The sequence below is a fragment of the Anas platyrhynchos genome, chromosome 3 (genome assembly GCF_047663525.1).
Source record: "Anas platyrhynchos isolate ZD024472 breed Pekin duck chromosome 3, IASCAAS_PekinDuck_T2T, whole genome shotgun sequence".
Taxonomy (NCBI): Eukaryota; Metazoa; Chordata; class Aves; order Anseriformes; family Anatidae; genus Anas; species Anas platyrhynchos.
In genome coordinates, this window is record NC_092589.1 from 23,524,377 (window position 1) to 23,544,102 (window position 19,726).

Below are 19,726 nucleotides of genomic sequence, written 5' to 3' on the forward strand. Positions count from 1 at the left end.
AAACCTACCATGAAAGGCTATAAAATACATTAATTCACCCAAGAATTGGTTCAAAAGGGGTAAGTACAAACCTAGAGGTGTGCAATTTAGACTGCAATCACTGGTCCAGTAAATATCATTTTCCAAGCAGCAAAATACCCTGCTGTGTGTTTTAATGTTCATTGACTTTAACATAACCATCCTTATTAAGGAGCTGGCTGCTTTAGAGCCAGTTGTGGTCCTACCAGGCCCTGGTATTTTCTCAGCCCAGCAGGAAATCAATTTGCCCTTTCCACTAAGCAGTCCCTGAGGTAAAGACACCACTGTTTTTTTTAAAGGTGTCTCTGTGAACTGATAACTAAATAGCCTGTCCAGGCCATATGGAGCTGAAAAGCTGCTTTTGAAAAAAAAAAATGTATTTGAAAGCTTCTGGATCAGATCCACAGTGAGGCTAAGCACTGCACTCAGTGAGTATTAGGTAGTGGGTCCCCTCTTCCAAAAACCTGGGGAGCAGACCAGACCAAAATCCAACACTGCTGACAGGGCAAGTCATCTTGTTTTCCTTAAATCACCCTTGCATGTCTTCAAAAAGAAGCAGCAAAAAGGAGAATGGAAATGCTTCACTAAATACTTCAAAATGCACCTTTGGGTTTGGGAAGGAGAAGCAGGGCAGAGGGGAGGGCGTAGACTTAAATAAATCAACTAGAAATAATTGAAACTAAAATAGGAAAATCTCCCAGTATTTCTATATATATATAAATTATACAAAAGCTCCCTGTAAGTTATAACACTGTTTTAAAAAACTTCAAATGGAATTTCTCAATTAATATTAAATTGTCTCTTAATAATAGAATTGCAGAATTTTAACTATTCGTAATAGACACATTAGCTTATTTATTCAGCATGAATAAGGACAGATGCTCAGTGTTAAAGATACTGCAATCATTCCACACAACAATGAATTAAGACTGTGGCTATTATAACTTCTGTTGCTTGGGAGGTTGGGGGAAGAGGCAAGGGATAAGAACTGAGTTGTTTAATCACAACAATGAACAAGATAAAAGTTAATTGGATGACTACTTGCATTTTTGCTTGCCAAAAATCAATAGAAACAATGCTAGTAATTCCTTAGTTTCATGACACAGAGCATATTCCTTAGCATCCTTCATCTGTGATTAGGTTGGCTCCAGCAGTTCTAGTAGAGAAGCAGGACCAGATTCTGCTCTGTCCCTACATACAGGGTCACAAAAACAATGTAAGCCAACCCTTCCCAAGGGCTTCCCCTCTAATCAGACACCATTATTTTCATTCACCCACTTCAGAAGCACAACAGTTACTGCTAAAAATGAACTGTCTATGCAAAGTGGGTTTTAAGGATCAGTAAAACATCTCTACATAAGTCCTTTATAAACATACAGTACCTCAGCCCAGTACAATCATTAACTTGCTTCAGGGCTCTCAGGAAACAGTTCACTTTGACAGAAAGGCAAGAGTTTCATTCCCAGTAGCACTGGTCATACACTGCAAGCACCAGGGTGGACAGCAATACACCTCATCCACTCTAACAACAGGAATTCACACATGGTTTGGTAAGGAACTCTGTTAGGTTGTATCTGAAAAACGTTTAGATGAATGCACACTTTTCATGGAAATATTAACCCTTATTTCAGATATGAGCTTCTTTAGGTGTATTTTGGTTTACAGCTAAAGCACAGAAATCTTTTTGCCACATTAACTTCAGCTACAACCACTGATGACCCGCTTTCCTGCCTGGACACCTTTGTTCTATGAAAAATTTTTACAGAGTAGACCAAATTGTTTAAAATCGCGTACTGCTCAACTGCGACTTGTCAGACACTTCACAATTTTTCTCGTCTTTAACACTATTCTCTGTCAGTGCACACTCAATAGGGATTTCAATATCACTTTTACTTGAACCATTGTCTTTATGCAGTGCAGAAAGGCAGCTATCATTTTTCTCAGTATAGCCATTACTTTTAGCCAGCGGTGCCTCCTGCTGACTGCAGCAGAGCTGAGAGTCACAAGCTTTTGAGATGCAGGGTGAGCTGCACAGCAGGTGGGAGGTCTTGCAGTCAATGTACTCAGGTTGGATGGTCACAGAATGGATCCCTGCTTCGTGGAAAATCTTTCTTATTTTATAAGCAGCGTCCTGGTAATCAGTAGGGGTTTGGCACTTGATATGAAGAGTAGCAATATTCTTGCCACCTGCAAGCTCCCACACATGCACCTCATGAAGGCTGATAACCCCTGGTACACGAGCTAGTCTGTCAGCTGGAAAACATAAGACAAAGATGTTAGATGGTTTGGTGTGCTGGCTAGGCCTCATTTAGAACCTAATCCAAAAAGAGCTGTCTCCAAACTGTCTTTCAAGGAGCTGTACTTAATAACATACATCTGCTACCTGCTGACTTTTGTTCTTATGCAACATGACCACGCAAGCAGTCCCCTCCATTCTTTCTGAGCCCATACCATCTCTTCCCACCGGCCATTTACCCACACCTTATAGAAGCAATGTTAGAGTACCACTTCCTTGGCCAAGGTCCACGTATTCTGGTTTGTTTAGCCCTGAGCATGGTACAACTCCAGAAAGACATATGTGCTATGCTACAATTAACCAGTGCAAACAGTGCTAGAGAGCTACAAAATTAGCCAGTCTTAAAAGAATTTTCTAAGCTGTTTTGGAAGGCCTTCAGAAGAAGCCACTGCAGGGCTAGGAAATATTATAATTCAATGCTGTTTCTTTCACAAACACCCCACACAAAGCATTAACAGCTCAAGACCTGGTATTTTTGATGTTGTTGGAGTACCACATTCTCAAAATGCATGCTTTAACTAATCCAAAGAGATTTGAGTCATGTTGCTAGGACACAGGCACGTGACCATTTCCTCACAGTTCTTGAGAATTTAGGGCTATTATGAGTAAATACTCCAAACATGTCATTCCAGAAATAACATATGCATTGAAATCTATCATTAAAATTAATAGCATTTCAACAACAAATTTGACTTACTCAGTAGTTGCATATTAACACCTTTGGGAACCATCTGCAACAAAATAATTGAGGTCTCTTTGATGAGTGGGAATGCAGAAGACAAGATGATGACCACCATAATTATTGTCAGGCTTGGATCAATGTAGCACTGCCAGTTACAAGGAGCATCAGGCCCCAGAGGAAGTACATGGAAAATTGTAGCAGCAACTACCACAACCACAGACCCAAGTGCATCTCCCATAACATGCAAAAGAACACCTGAAACAAATGAAAAATTCCATTAGTTTTTTCAGACTTTTTTTTTGAGCAGCTATAATGCTGTATTTTTCAAGTCTGTTCTACCTGACATGAAAAATGCAATATTCCAAGCACTCAAATCATTACCAGATTTTTCAATAACAGCTTTCAGAACAAAACGTCAAGGGAAATACTGACTCCGAACCACAGCTGCTTAAGTGGGATGCATTATTAAACACATAGGGTACACTAGCAACTGCAGTCCAACTCCAATGCCATGGCAACACAAAGTGTCTTTGCCTAAATGCCTACAGATTATTAAGAGATCCTGGCATGTGAAATCTCAACTCACAATTAAAAATTGATGACTAAATCTATCAGTTCTACCCTGGAAGCTAAGTCAGCCAGAGACCACCCCCAGTGACTAATAATTATTCCTCCTCAATCAGTTTCTACTACTCTGTTGAAATCCCAAAAAATTACACGAGTGAAATGTAAGGAATGACTATTCTTACAGTTCCAACTGCTCCCAAACTCCATTTTTTTGGATCAAGCTTGATTACTTATATTAAACTTTGTCCCACCAACACTACTAGCACTCAGACTCAAAAAAGACAAGAACCCAGTTCAACAGTTAGGTGTATGGATGCCACAGGTGTTTTTGTTTGGTTCATTTTTTTTAAAGAATGTGCATGTACTATTCTAAATTCAGAGAAATGCTGTGTGCCACTTCTTATGTCTATAGATATATTTTTGCACTCAAGATAAAGACAGAAAACAGTCTCTTGTAATAACTTTCTTCACTGCTCTTTCAAGTGCAATGACCAAAGCAGTGTTCTTGCTACAGTTACAGTAGTCTAAAAACTTCATTTTTTTCTTTGTTTTTCTCACTGCATAATCTTGCCTCTTCCTGTCACTGCTAAAAAGCACTCCAATTTTTTCTGTCTTTACTATTCAGACAGATCTCATTCCAACCCGTGTCTAATCTGTAGTACCTCTATATATATGAGGTTAATTCCTTTGACAATACTTTTTATTCAGAGGATGTGACAGAATAAAACAGGCCAACTCCTTTTAACGTCCCTATTACAAGCAATTTCCAAAGCTCCGCTCCAATGTAATCCCTTCCTCCAGGCCAGAGAAGCTGCGAATGGCTTCCTCTGAAACTCATTAACAGCACAGCTAAGAGTTCTGACTCATGAGATGATGGATTCTGGGTCTCTTCAGACCTAGAACCATGCCCATGCTGCTGCTCCATGCAGGAATGAAGATCCTTAGCATGAGGAATGGAAGCAATAACCATTGGGGTTCCTTGGAACCACTTGGATAAGATAAGAAAGCATAAACTCGCAATGAATCCAGCTCTTTCTGCTGGAGTCAGGAGTATTCTGCCCCATTTGGCAAACTCCCACAGGGTTTCACTTGCCGTAACAGTGTTGCAGTGTTTCCTCTTTCATTTATAAATAATCTGGATTCAGCATGTGCCATCAGCTATTGCACTAACAAGAGGGATAGGCAGGATGCAATTTCTAAGGTAACTAACTGAAGAGCGGGGCTTGAGAAGAATAAGAGTGTTCCAGGAAGGCTTATTTTGAATTGCAAAAAACAGCACACATGTAAGAATTTTGAAAAATTATGGATTGAGAATATAAAATTTGAAAAATGTGTATTTAACTGACAGGCAAAGTTAATACGGTTAATATATATGTCTCAGTTATGCATTACATGAGGGAAAAGAAGCGATCCCATTTCCCTGTAGACCCCCAAAAGCTATAGGTATAAAAACAGAACTGGAAGGCAATTTTTATTTAATAGTCATTAAGGTAAGACTATGGACAGCAGTGTCTAGACAGCGTATAGACAACAGTTAACAGTGTCTGTTAACTGAGTATAGCTATGTAATTAACTTCCAGCAGCAAAGCAAAAACCAATTTTGAATTTTAAAGACACATCTGTAATGCTGGCTAACAAAAATAGATTTTGCAAAGACAAAGTTAAAGTATCTCCTAAAGAAAAAATCATCTTTTTAAAATTCAAGGAAGCCAGACATCTTAAAATAACTGATACAGAACTCCTCATGCTTCAGACATCTTTGACACTTGCCAGCATCAGTATGCTTAAACACTGTAGTTAGGCAAATACAGCCTTCCCTAAAATACACCCATTGGTTTCTTATCCTTCTCTCCTCCTTCCCTGAAGATGGCAGTTTGCTATGCCAATACTCAAAGCACTCTAATGCCATAAAAGCCAACAACACTAGTGCCTAAATATTCAGGCAACTGTTGTCACTCTAGTTTGCAAGGTGTCCTCCCCTACACACATATTTGCATAACTCTGCAAGCATAATTTTTTTTTTATCTGTTTTGAATAAACAGATAAACAAGCCAAAAAAATAGGTGTCTGACTGCCATGACAACCTCATCAGATGAATTCATGTGATGCCAACTTGTATGACTTTAGAGGAACACCACACCTTCTCATATGCTGTTATGTGACCACAAGAAGCCTGAGGCTATCACTTTATTTTTGTCTTTGCAACAGCCCTTTCCTAGAAGGGAAAATCATTGTTAAATACACTACTTTCGTTTCTGTTAGGAATAGGTACATAAATCTGTATGCATATGAATACCTGTATGCAAGGACTTGGTTAATTTATTCCTAGATGTAGTCATAACGTTTCTCTTTGCAGATAACAGAGATCTGCCAAAGCAGAACGTAAAAGGGGCTTGACTCTGTCCCAGGCTCTCTCAGGAAGAGGTTCACAGTTCAAGGACTTGGAAAAAACACATGCAGAGATACCAGTTTCAACACCTTTCTCCTCATGCTGACTACAAAACTTGTGATTACCATTGCTGGGATTTAAAGAAGCTCTGTTTTCTGCCTAACAGCGTTTAAAACTTGAGAACCGCCCAACTAGTCATGCAATGACAAAGAAAAGTCTCACAGATACCTGCATGACCTTCCTGTATGGCCTCTAGTGGCTTGAGCTAAGTGCAAGGAGCTTTGTTCCTTTCCAAGAAGTCCAGCTGCAGTCTTCTACAGATCCCAAATGAGCCAAACCAGCACCACATTGATTTGCCATTACCCATGCTATCTCACATGACCAAAACCTTTTTGCTAACTGTGCCCAGACACGCAGAGGTGTCCTCAGCTCCATCTCACACTGACATTTTGGGGGGGGAAATTTAGACAGAAGGTAAAAAGTGTTTAAAGTTAATGCAACATTAGCCTCCTGCTGCCATGCCATACATACCTCTGATGTTCAAGGCTTCGGACTTTTTCTCTACTTTCTTCCCAGACCCCTCTTCAGGGCTTTTTTGGTCGTTTGGGGATTCACCTGCATTCAAAGAAGAAACGCTGTGTTGTGTATAAGTTCTACAAACAGAAAAAACATCAACCTTCTCAAGACCAGCTCCTTTCCAAGAGACGACGAGAAGCCAAGCCCGAGGCCACCCCGCACCCCCACGGCCGGCCGCGCATAGAAGGGGGGGGCCCGGCGGGGAGGGGAGGCACCGGGGGCGGGCAGGGGGAAGCCGGGGCTGGGAAGAGGGGGACCGGGGCCGGGCCGGGAGCGAAGCGGGGGGCACGGGGAGCGGGGCCGGAGAGGCTGCAGCCGAAAGGCACCTGCTCGGTCGGCGGCGTCCCGCGGCTCGGGCGCCCCCCCCGTCGGGGCGGCGGCGACAGCGGGCGGCGGAGCCGGGGTGCGGCGGCAGCAGGCGCCCCAGTCCTGGAAGACCAGCAGCCCCACCAGGTTGACGGCCAGGCCCAGGGCGCCGACGATGAGCACCAGCTCGGCGTCGTCGATGCGCTCGGGCCGGGCCAGGCGCAGCAGGGCCTCCACGCAGATGGTGAAGCAGAGGGCGGTGAGGAAGACGGCGTTGCTCAGGGCGCCCACCGCCTCGGCGCGGCTGTAGCCGTAGGTGGCGCGGGGCCCGCGGCGGCTGCGGCGGGCGATGCGGCCGGTGGTGAGCCCGACGCAGAGCGAGATGAGGTCGGACAGCATGTTGAACGAGTCGGACACCAGCGCGATGGAGTTGCCCAGGTAGCCCGACACCAGCTCGGCCACGAAGAAGCCGACGGTGAGCACCAGCATGAAGATGAGGCGGCACGTCTTGCCCGAGTACCGCCCCATGGCCCGCACCGACACCGCCGCCGGCACCCGCAGCGACCCCGGCCCGGCCCGGCACGGCCCGGCACGGCCCTTAACGCCGCCGGCACCGCCCCGCCCCGCGGACCGCCCCCGCCCGCCCCCCGCCCGCCCCGCCCCGCCCGTACCGGGGGGCTGCGGGGAGCCCCGGCGGTGGCGGCTACGGGGGGCTCGGGGACATTGCGGGGGGGATGCCCGGGGACGGCCCCGCACGGGCGGCGAGGAGAGGTCGGGGCTCGGGGGGAGCCCCCCCCGGTTCGCCCGGAGCCCCCCCCGCGCCGCCCCGACGGCGGGAGGTTCGGTGCGGAGGGGCCGGCCCCGGCCGCGGTACCGACGGTTCGGGAGAGGAGGGCGAGAGGGGGGAGACAGACGGATGGACGGACGGACGGACGGACGGACAGACGGATGGACAGAGCCCCCTGCTGGGCCGGGCGGCGGCCGGGGGCGGTGTGCGCCATCCCGCGGAGAAAAGGAGGCTTCGTGCGGGTGTGTCCGGCACGGGGATCGCTCTGCTCCTCGTGGGGGCTTTGTCGTGACAGTCCTCGGGACAGTGGCAGCCCTGCCTGCCAGGGGAAGAGGACAGAGCCCGGCCGCCGACACAGCGATTTGAGGCGGGGGGAGCGGCTGGTGATTACAGGGGGTGCCAGGAAATTAAGCCATTCGCAACTGCTTGGTCCTCAGAAACAACAGCCGATGTCACTAGACTACAGCGATCCCAAACTGGGCTTGGGGTCATCATGCGGTTTATTTATTTTTTCCTCTATCACTTCAGAAGCAGATAAAGAAAGAAAATCAGAACCAGGCCTAAGCACAGTAAACTTAAATAAAAGATGTGAGGCCTAAAGAAAATAAGGTCCTTGAAGTTATACCCTGTGAGATGCCGAGTGTTGCTGTTACCCACAACACACAGCAGTGCTGGAGTTGTGCTTCCACAACTACAATCAGCGCTGAAGTGCCACGTCAGGCATTTCACCACGCTTGACAAGCCATACAGTGCAATCAGGTTATGGACCAGCACAGCTGGGCAACGCTGTCGTGTCCCTCCTACCGAGCTGCTCTTATCTACAACCAGAAATTAATTAAATGCCACGAGAATCTTAAGTCCAAAGCAATTGCATTGGTACTGTTGTTAACTAACTTCAATGCTTTGCTTAAATACATCTTTTAAATGAGGCCTCTTAGTTCCATCTAAATTCTGTGTACACAACCAAAACTTTTTTCTTTTTTTATAATGTAACCCAAAACACATCTCAAGTTGTGGAGTGGACATAAGCAGCCATCCAGGGTATGACCTCTCATGTATTTGCAAGGATTAACAAGCACAACTCCCAGTTACTGGACATTGTTGTCTACGTCCTTCCCACATTCAGTGCCCAAGTGATGAAAGTACCCTGCCATATTCAAAATTAACAGATGCATAAAAATAAATGTATTGAAAAGAAGACTTTCAATAAAAGCTTATAAAGACAAACACAGTAGTGTGAGCAGATAGCACAATTGCATCAACGCACATTGCAGCTACAACATTAGACCTAGCGACATATGATGAGAGACTTTAAATGGTAGTGCTAGATAAAAAGCAGCGTGACGGAACTTGGAAAAAGAGAGAAGAAAACTATGCACAAATTACAAGAAGTTTAAGCAAAAACTTAAAGAAGACAGCCTATATATTCTTTAGTATAATTAATGATAGCAAACGCTGCCTCTGGCACTTCACTTTACAATCAGAAAAATCACTAAAGCCCAGTTTATTGCAACTGCATAGAACCAGAATGAATTATCAGTGGTTCCTGTTCTAGGAGTATGTATAATACAGTAGCTGAAACATCATTAATCCTCCTGTGCAAAATATACATTCATTCTCTTTGAAAAGTATGACATGTCATAGCCCAGAACTCACTTCAAAAACATACATATATCGCAGTTGCTTTGAAGAAACCATGCTAAAAATATTATTTTCACCAAATAAGGTTGTGACTAAGTTCCCTCAGATGGAGCACAATTAAAAATGACTCACTGAACAAGTCAGGAGCAGTACTTGCTGAGAGCCTCAGCTCCAAGTCTGTGTCTGCTGATCCATTGATTTTTCCTCCTTCTTCTGGATAAGGGTCTTTACTCTTTCCCCACTCCTGCCCAACATTTGATTTACTTTCTGTCCTCTGAGCACTTAGCAAACGTTTCTTCGGAGCATTTAGTGAACACTTCTTTCAACATGATCATTTTCTCCTGCTTCTTGTTTCCTGGCTTCTGACCAGTTTATCCATGCAAAGAACTTTCCCTTCATCTTGTGGCTGCTAGAAAACCTCTGGTCGGAAACCTCTCAGAAACCCAAGCCTTCAGTCACCCCATAATGCACCCCACAAAGCTCCCCAGGTCTGTTCGACGCACCACAATCACTTCCAACAAACTCCCCAAACTATCATCTGAACAAATTTACATCAACCATTCTTGTTTAGTAAGTCAAGTCACTTCCAATAACAAGAATAATTAATTTGGTTCATTCTCCAGAATAATGGGTCTTATCCCTGTTGCTCCTTTGCATTTGGATTCCCTTCCACATAGACCTAAAGAAAGGCTTGATCCTGCCCATAGGAGCCACCAACCCTTTTACCGGGGATTTCCCTTGTGGGCACCGTGGTTCCGCTTGCACCAATCCACTTTCAGTACTGGGAAGTTGGACCTTGAATCCTTTTAGAAAGGAGCCATGGTCCCAATTGTTCTGCAGAGTGCTTAGCACCCCTGTGTGTTTCACGCTGACTGTAGGCATCCAACAGTATAATGCTGTAGTACCACTCCCCCCTCCACAACTGAGATTGCCTGAGCAAGCTATGTGCTATAAAACAGAACAACCAGCCCAAATATCCCCATTCCCTCTACTTCTGAATACACTGAGTTGAACAAGTCCTTAATAGCAGGTTCAGAAAATGTTGTCCAATGCTTTTTGAATTATTTGTCAACTTCATTTTCAGCTACAATACTGCTAGAAAACCTGTTGCTGCAGTTTCCCTACCCTAATCAGAAGCAGGAATTGGTAGAATTCTTCTGAACAAGACAACTTTCCTTCTGAACAGCAAAGTCCCAAAGCACTTTTGCAAGCTTCAGGATTTCTTTGTGTCAAGTGTTCAAGGCTCTCTGCACACCAGTTATTAACACTTTTAGGTAAAACAGCCATGAGGGGTCATCCCCTATATCTAACAGCCCACTCCAACTTTGGCCACGTGGGATGCTTAAGTAGCAGTAAGAGTAGAGTAAGTATATACAGAATCATAGAATATCCTGAGTTGGAAGGGACCCACAAGGATCATCAAGTCCAACTCCTATTGATATCATACCCTATACGATACTTCGCCCATAATACTCTTCCATCCTTCAAGTGTTTTCAGCTCAACTGAGTTTCTGAGCTAGATACCTCTGCATCTAGTAGATTTCAATGATTTTTTCTTCCATGTACTTGCCCAGCCTTTCACTCATCAGTGTAAACTTAACATATCTTCTACCCATGGTGACTTCACCTCTTTCTCTCTGTTTTGGACCTGGATCCTTAGTTCTTGAATCAGAGAACAGAATGAACAGTCAAGGACTACTGACCTTCCCCATGCCACTCATGCTTTTGCAGGCTGTGATCACCTCCTCCTTAAATTACCTATTTTCAAGATGACAGGTTAAAATCTACTTAGCTGTTCCCTGCAGAGAAGCCATTACCAGCCTTTGAAAATAGGATATCTCTGAATTATTATGAAATATTAGACAACAGTAGCAGCAGTAACAACAGTAATGTCCTTCCACTGCTGAATGAAGAATGAAAATAACATTACTCACAGCCTCGTGTTGCTATAAGATTTAGATAGTAAAATAATAATAATAATCACCAAAACAAAGACGTAATTATGGACGCTATATTTAAGAAAGATCAGTTAATGCTGCTTATCAAAGTCCTGACTGAGATTACTTTTTAACCTATCATAAAAGTAAAATGATTTACAAAAGCTATTTCGGGAAGAACCTAAAGGATGAAAGAAACAAACGCCCACACACCACCAGACGTGAGGAAGAAGAGTCGTGCCTCTTTAAGGCTGCAGGAAGAAACTATTGCACTTGCAGTGAGAAGCCAAGGCTGACACTAGGCACATCGCATTTAAAGACCATCTCTGTCTGTAAGAGCCTGAAATCCAGCACGTGAGTGAGACAGGACCTTTGTGCTTGTGTTTCTCTTCTTGTACAGAGCCCAAACCATGGCCATTCCAACAACACCTGGTGGCAGCCTTGGGAGGTTCTTGCCTGCACCTTGCACAGCAAATTGCTCTGACAGGCTCTGTAAAATAATCTTTTGTGAAACGTATTTCTGCAGATTAGGAATATTGGGTCAAATCCATAAATGGAAGCAATGTGGTTGGCTTCTGTCACAGATAAATTTGACTGCAAGATGAGTCACAAAATAAACACCAGCGAACTTTACTGCACAATACAGTTGATACAAGGGCACTCTGTAGGTCTCTTCTTCCTGGGCACTGTATGTTCACTGATTTGTATCTCCCTCTAGCTCTAGTCATGTCAGAAAGGTGTTTCTTGGCACACAACAAAGGGCTGAAGGACTGAAGGAAGGGAAATCATTAGGTCTGCTTCACTCAGACAGCAGAAACCTAAAAGTTGTCCCTCCAGCAAGACTCGGCAGTCTGGGTGAGAGCTTTGCCAGCCTCCACTGCCGCATGCACAGGTGGCAGCTCCTGCTTGCTGCCAGGGCAGCTGTGACTCTCCACAGCAGTTCTGGGGCTGTCCCAGGCGGAGATCACCTTCCACCTCCTTCAGGGCATACCCAGTCAGTATATGCTCTACCACCTGGCTAGTGCTTTCTTGAATATTCTGACTACTTGATAATTCACTTCTAAAAATGTGTCTTTCTGCTAAATTTCCCATATCTACATATTCCCACATAACCTTTCCAACCCTGATTTAATTTTGGAAACCAGGCAGTTATGTAACATGTTGCACAGACCATGAGGAGAAGACTGCCAGTCACTGATTTCATCATTGTAAATTATATTGAGTCCTACTGCAAGAACTTCATTTTCTGTCCCAGCAGCATTTCTAGTCTAAAGCTGATTAAAAAAAAAAAAAAAAAGAAAGAAAAAAGAAAAAGAAAAAAAGAAAAAGCAAATAACAACAGAACCGTACCCATGCAGAGTAGCTGTCCAAATAAAACAATAGCAATGAACATATATATTGTGTCCTTAAAATTGCTGTTGTATTGAGACTGTTTATGACTTTGAACTTAGTTCTCTTTCAGTCCTTTCATTTCCTTACAACTCACCACAGATACTGTGATGCAACACAGCCAATCTGTCTGTGCCATTACTATGAAGTTGGTTCAAGGTTGAAAGAGAATGTAGATACCCAAAGTTCAGTAGTACCATTACTGTTGGAATCTGGGTTCACAAGTTTTGAACTTACCCTTATATGATTGTTTAGACCATGCAGGGATACTTTTCTTTCTTTCCTTACAGACTTAAAAATGCTCATCCTGCACTTTCCATTTTGGCCAAAAGTTAGCCCTAAAATATTTGGGTTTGCTTCTTTGGATGCAAAATATTCTGCTTGAAAATAACTGGGGAAAGTGAAACATCTCCCCCTTAGATCAGCTTTTGAGGCTTATTTGAGGAGAATAAAGCATTCAAAAAAAAAAAAAAAAAAAAGGATCAACTGAAGAAAATTCAGAAAAGCATGCTGCTATGTAGACTTTCATAGTCTCTTCCCACCTGTCTTGAAGACTCTGTATTACAGCTTCAGCTAACATGTTAACACAGATCTGGTCACCTTGGGGGTAGCTGCTCAGAAAAACTTTGGAAGATTTTGGTGAGGATTATCTGGCACACTATTAAAGTAAAGAAGACATGCAGCAAAGATATGTGTCCAGTCTTATGTATTTGATAAATGCTAAAAATTACTTTGAGAGTTTCCCTTGCTTTTTTGTTCTACTTGAGAGGACTAACTCCAGTGATGCTATAGAAATCAAAGCCAGAAAATCTAGATATTTGGTTAGAGTGGGCTTTGGTTACCTGCATGCCAGTACCCTAACACCTCTGGGACTTATGGAAATAAACACATATAAAAGGACATTTGTCCCCTTATTTATATATATTACTCTGGTAACATCTAGGAGTTGAATACCATGGTGCACTACATAGGTAGCACAGATCTGTGAGGATGCATTGTGTGACTGCAGCAACTGTTTGGTGGTGAACTTGGGTTCTGCACATGTGACCAGCATCTGGCTGTAAATGCAGTCAGGGCATGAATTGGCATGAAGTGTTTACTAAAGATCAATGCTCTCAGGGAAGAATAGCGTCAGCCTGATGAAGATATATTTGAAATAGAGGTAAAATAGATGTAGTAATGCTGACCTTCAGAAACAGCTTTTAGGCTTATGTCAGAAAAGCATGGTAAGCCCAAGGTTTCTTGTTATAGGTGTTAAACCCCAGGGCTCTTCACCATTCCTTGAAAAAGTCCCCAAGCCATCGGGCTAGTGCAATCTGGTACCAGTTCAGCAACACTTTTGAGAGAGAAACTTGTTCAGACCAGAGAATGCATTCTTCTCTTCTTAAATGGAGGTGAATAAAGTGATTGGTTTTAAGCATTTACATGGTGACTTCTGCATTCCAGAGACAGACCAATCTCATGTATTGAGCACTGGTTTCCTCCATTCATTTTTCCTTGCAGGGAGATGTGTCAGTCAAGTCACATTTTCTTTACACCACTAAAAATGGGGATAAAGGAACAGTTCCTTTAGTGAGTTGTTTTGAGATCTGCAGCTCAAGCTGCTTTGTAAGGCAGCCTTTATGGGAAGAGGATACAAAAATTAATTAAGTGCTAACAGAGCACCCATTTCTATGCTTGTGGTCACACAGCAGTGTAGCTCCAAGTCTCCATTTAAAATACAGTTTTGAGCATTTTAAAAATATTTCCAATCCCTAGAGCACTTTTATCTCCTGTAGTATATGTATATATTGCTGGCTCTGCTCAGTCAGCGAGTGCAGAGCAAAATACAATTGTGTTCCAATATCTGCATGGTTCTGCTCACTGGGTCTACTCTGGGATGGCCCATGGCATTAAGACACAGGTCAAACAGCCGCTTATCCACTTCTTTTGGCCTATAAATGTTCTCACATACCCTGCGATCAGTATGTTTGCAACAATATACACAAAAATTGAGTTCAGAACACTATAGCAACAAAACCCTCTCAAATCACCCAGCCAGTTAAAACTGCTCCCTTTCTTTATCTCAGTTCATTCACACACATATATCCCCAACCCAATCCTACCTACAAAAGCAAAAAGAGATATGCCTCAGAGCAAGGCTCAGAATAAACACTCTTACTCTGCATAAGGTCCAGGAGGAGAAAGTATGCATGTTTTCCATTTATGTGACTGCTAGCTTACATGCTACCTCTTATCTGAGAGGCAGGCTGCTGGTGCAGAGTGAGATAGGAGAATGAAGACCCAGGGTCTTATCACGTAAAAAGCTCACGTAAAATGCATGCTACATTGCAGCTACCAACATAAAAGCAAGCCACTTATCTTTATTTAATGAGTTGTGAACTGTGCAAGGACCATGAGCCCTTTTATTAGAAGATTAACTTGGTTTCTCACAGCACCAGATGCTGTATGCGTGGCTCAGTACTGAACAGGTTGGGCTGGGCGCTGTCTTCTTCAGTCCCTACTGCCCCCCAACCTTCCCCCCAGTACAGATCACAGGACAACAGGACAAATGTTTCCTCCACATTAAATCTTTATTATTTTTCTCAAGACAAACAACAGAGAAGTACTGTAACCAGACTAATGTGGTGCTTTTCAAACTGTGGTCCCCCAACTGTTGAAAATCATATAGAAATGAGCCGAAGAGATGATTACACTGAGCTACACAAACAGAAGTAAACTGATTTCTGTGTGCAGTAAAACAGGCTTCTGCACCTTTATGACTGATTGTAAAGTGTATGGTCAATTGTCTGGTATTTATTGTAAGAACCTGATTTTATTTTCAGCTGCTTATTACGCTGTCATAATCTTCATTTCCGTGAAAGATACCAGACCTCAAAATTGCCAGAAAACTCTGGCTAAAGCTGCTCTGTCACTTCCAACAGCAACGGTAAAAAGAGTGTTTTGTGAATGATAATTCTGGTAGAAGTTTCCTGGGGAAGCTTTAATATTTCTGCGTTTTAGGAACTACTTCCTGGATTTTCAGTCAAAGCAATGACCAGGCTGTGCTGCCTTCAGTGCTGCCGTGGGCAGCCCAGCTGGCCTAAGCACCTCTACAGGGCAGTTCCAGTAGAGTATAAAAACATTTTATACCTGTAATATATAGTGTAGCATGGGAAACTAGACTGCCCAAATAAAGTGCAAAGACAGACCTAGGCGTCCCTCTCACCATCCAGGATTGATTCAGAGATCATCATTTAAGCAGGCAGGGAGAGGTGGGTGCTTACAGCTGGCAGACACGACCAGTGAGAATCTGAATGCGCTACAGAGACAAAGGAGAATGCATTGGATGAATACTTAGGACCTGGACAGAGAGCCAAAAGATTGCAAGAACCAGAGAAAAGACCAGAGCAAAGGGAGGAGTGAGGCATGAGAGGCACGCCAAGCCCAGCCGGAGGGCTGAGGATGTTGGCTGGGCCTGCCTGGGTGAGCGAGGGGGGAAGGCTGGCTATGGCAGCTCAGGAAAGTGTGCTTACGCTTGCTTGAGAAGAGTACGTGTTTAAGACAAGAACCTGAGGAGCAGATGTTGCAGTGAGCTGAATGAGGAGGGGCAGAACAAGGGAAAAGGATGGTGAGGTGAGTGGGTGCTTGTGAGCCCGCTGGCGCTCAGACCTGAGTGGCCATGTTCCTTGTAGGCACGGCTCTCCCAGCCCGGGCTGACTGAACCACTCTGTTTTTCGCTTTGAGTTTTTCAAAGTGAAGCAAAATCACATAAAAGAGAGAAGAATGCTGTTTAAATCCATTCCCTACACGGGGAACGGAGACCTGAAGCCAGCTCTCCTGCTTCCCAGAAAAGCCTAGCAAGCAGAGAGCTTCTCCGCAAACCTTTAGCCTTCATTGATCACTGGACGTCGAGAGATTGCACAGGTGTCATCGAGGGTATCGCCTGCGCACCACTGGATTGCTCCAGGGTGATTCAGAGACCATGACCACCCCCTTCCATTTCTGCTAATGCTGTTGACACACCAGAAAATTTGCTTCGATTTCCGCCTCCTAAGCGAGAGGAAAGTGTCTTTTCCTCATATGCAGAATGAGGACAGGAAGAGAAGGAATTCCTCTTTTTTTTCACATTTTTAATATATATATACAAAGTATATGTATAATGTAAAAGCGTACTCATATGCTTTCAGAATACATTTTTTTGAGCATTTCTTTTCAAAGAAACATTAAAAAAATCCTACTCAGGTAGAATTAGAGGAAATAAATGTGAAATTTTACTTAAAGTGAGGATTATAAAATCAAGTCCAGAAAAATAAGCATTCTCTCTACAGTACTAAATGGCATTGTTTTGCCATTACCACAGGCAGAGAAGACCTACCTTACCAGAAAAAAAAAAAAAAAAAAAAAAAGACAAAACCCTAGACAAACTATGCACTGTGTTTATAGCACAGCACAACATTCATCAGTGGCTTATACAACTGAAAGCAAAATGGAGCTGCCAGGCATTTCTCAGAGCAAAATCTGGATGTATGTCCATGGCTGTGCTGTCCCAGTGAGCTGTTACAAGCAGCATCCTTGAAGCCCAGGGAGAACAGCATTTACCTACACAACTGCATTAATTTTGGTTAATTTCCTAGTTAGTTGCCTGACACTCTCCATTTGTGGCTTTAAGTACTGATGTGTTTCTCCCCCCTGACTGCACCCAGAAGTACAATTTTCTGAATTTTCTGCTGGGATGAAACAGGTTTTCCTCCATGAAGCCACCACAAACAGAGATCATGATTTTGTGAAGAATTGGTGACAGTCCCAAAGGTAAAAGACCATTATTCCCCATTCTTGCCCCCCTCCCACACCTCCCCTCTTCCCAGCTAATTACATCCTGCCACTACTTTTGTCTAAGAGCAGCTCAAATTTTAAAGAATTGTGCATCTGAAAAAATGGACAGACAAAAGCTGTGCATGTGGCTTTGGTGTAAAACACCAGTAAAATTAAACCTTTAATATTGTTTGGAGGTAGCTGTAATGAACAAAAATATTTTCCACTTTAAGTCATATAGGAAATATACTAAACACTTAAATATAAACTAACAAACTTTATTTTCCAGCATGAGAGAACAAGAACCTCCAAAGCACTGTCCAGCCTTCAAGTTTAACCTCATATATAGCAATGTATAAAAGCAGCTGCTTTGTTAGACAGGTCTCTCAGCTATTCCACCAGGATGCCCAGTTAATGTTTTGCAAATATCTGGTTCCTATCCCGACTCAAATATTTCTCTTTTTAAGAAATATGGTTGTATGTATGTGTGTAGATATAAATATATATACACATGTGCAGAGAAAGAGACAGTGTACACACAGATCTATCTTACGTGAAATAAAGTGAGGCATTTTCTGCAGGAGTAAAATAAAGGGTCCTCAGCTCTTTGGATTTGGAATTCCTATGCTAAGATTTGAAATTTGAAAAACCTGTCATCAGGAAAACAAACTGAAAGGCTACACCTCCACGAGCTCAACAGAACCTCCTGCACATTCTTTACAGAAGACGAGGGACTGTTTGCAGTCTGACATTTTTGCAGGCACGCAGACAAAGTATTTAGGCAGCGGAGTACCCGTGGTTCTCCTCTGCCTCCCTGTAAAGCTCATGCTAATGAACAGCAGCAAAGAATTCACAACTTTTTCATTGTTCCAATATTCTCAGAACAGGTTTCCTCAACTGTTTAGCCCCAAATCAAAGAAGGCTGAGACTCCCCTTTTGTCTTGACCTATTCTTTTGTCTTATAAAAACTGTGAATTCTTTGCAAAAGATAATCAGGTCCTGGACAAAAGTTACAGCAGAATTACTCAATTATTGAGAGTTATTGACTGTGGACAACTGGTATTTCAGGAATACATTTTTCCTAGTAAGAATCTCCTTACGGCCATAGCACATCTGTACTACAGCTTGTCCGAGGTTTTGCCAGCCAGAGGATTAGGGAGAAAAATTCTCTAGCAAGTCACTCTTCACTTTAGAAAGCCACTCTATACACAACTTACACATTATTTACTGAGAAGCACATGTAGTAATAGCTGCCTCACAGACTAAGTGGGAAGCACGTACAGGCATTGCATTCATTACCGTTGCTAATAAAATGGGAAAAAAAAAAAAAAAGTGACATTTTACTTGCCCATCTCAGAAAAACAGTCAACAGTCTCTAGAAAAGTCATTAATTGGAAACAGCATGCTGAGATGCATAGTGACTGTATTGGATTATTTACCTTTTTCAGGGTCTCCTTCGGGTGCACGACAGTAACAGCAGTCCATGAAGATAACATAGTTGAACACATTGAAGAACAGACCTGCGATCCCAACAATGAGGACAAGCAGAGCTTTCTCTGTCTTCTGAGGATTGATGTACCTCTTGATAGCCTCGATGAAGATGCTGAACATCAGAGCGACAGCAAAAACGGAGTTGCCGAAGGCTCCCAGCACATCTGCCCGGGAGAAGCCAAAGGTGTTTGCCTTGTGCCATCTGATGCGGCTGAACCTCACCCCAAGCAAGCCGATGATCATAGAGATGAGGTGGGAGAGAACTGCAAAGGCATCTGAAGCTAAGGAAAGAGAATTGCCAACGTATGCTACCGAGATCTCGACAGCAAAAAGGACCAGGCTCACAAAGCACATGAAGATGAGCCTGCTGCTCCTGCCCGAGTAGCGACCCATTCCTACTGCTCCCTGTCCCTGCAGGTCTGTGGGACCGAGCTGCGTGTGGGACAACTGCCCTCTGCGCTTCTGCCCTCCGCCTGTCAGTGTTGCTCACACGTGGGAGCCACTTTTATAGGCAGCGGTAAAGCAATAAATCAGTCTAAAGGGCAGCTTAGTGAGATTCATCATGTGAAGGCAGCTTGAAGGCTCCACTCCCGTGAGTGCTCCACCCTCAGGAGACATTTTGGTCCTGCAAAAACAAAAACAAAACAACATAATACCAGGAGCACTGGCACCATCCGCTGTAGAAATGGATCCCTGGGATTCTGGGCAGTGGCTGCTGTAAAGATGGGCCAGATCAGATCCCAATGTCTCAGAAAGAAAATAAGGCACAGAGAGGAGATCATATGGCCCAGAATTTTAAGCAATTAGAGAAAGCATTTCTTTTTACATAAAACATGTCCTCTGATACCTGTTT

The 19,726-nt window shown here is 43.5% G+C and overlaps 1 protein-coding gene across 2 annotated transcripts; it reads right to left on the reverse strand.

The window, feature by feature from the left end:
• Nucleotides 1-1,652: 1,652 nt before the first annotated feature.
• SLC30A10 (solute carrier family 30 member 10) lies at nucleotides 1,653-19,378 on the reverse strand. Of its 2 annotated transcripts, none has more exons than XM_013105385.5 (4): nucleotides 18,822-19,378; nucleotides 6,484-6,567; nucleotides 3,012-3,251; nucleotides 1,653-2,271 (listed from the first exon to the last, which is right to left on the reverse strand). In XM_013105385.5, exons 1-4 carry the CDS (start codon nucleotides 19,264-19,266, stop codon nucleotides 1,799-1,801), a joined length of 1,242 nt encoding a protein of 413 aa, XP_012960839.1. In that variant the 5' UTR covers nucleotides 19,267-19,378; the 3' UTR covers nucleotides 1,653-1,798. The 2 variants fall into 2 exon arrangements, with proteins under 2 accessions (XP_012960839.1, XP_038032276.1); XM_038176348.2 differs by lacking the exon at nucleotides 18,822-19,378 and adding an exon at nucleotides 6,855-7,465.
• Nucleotides 19,379-19,726: the final 348 nt, after the last annotated feature.

Bases quoted from the DNA above. Each gene is read 5' to 3' on its own strand.
- SLC30A10 (XM_038176348.2), bottom strand. From the start codon at position 7,362: ATGGGGCGGTACTCGGGCAAGACGTGCCGCCTCATCTTCATGCTGGTG. The intron at 6,568-6,854 runs GTGCCTTTCGGC...CTTTGAATGCAG, and splicing joins GGACGCCGCCGACCGAGCAG to GTGAATCCCCAAACGACCAA. The intron at 3,252-6,483 runs GTATGTATGGCA...CATTTGTTTCAG, and splicing joins CGAAGCCTTGAACATCAGAG to GTGTTCTTTTGCATGTTATG.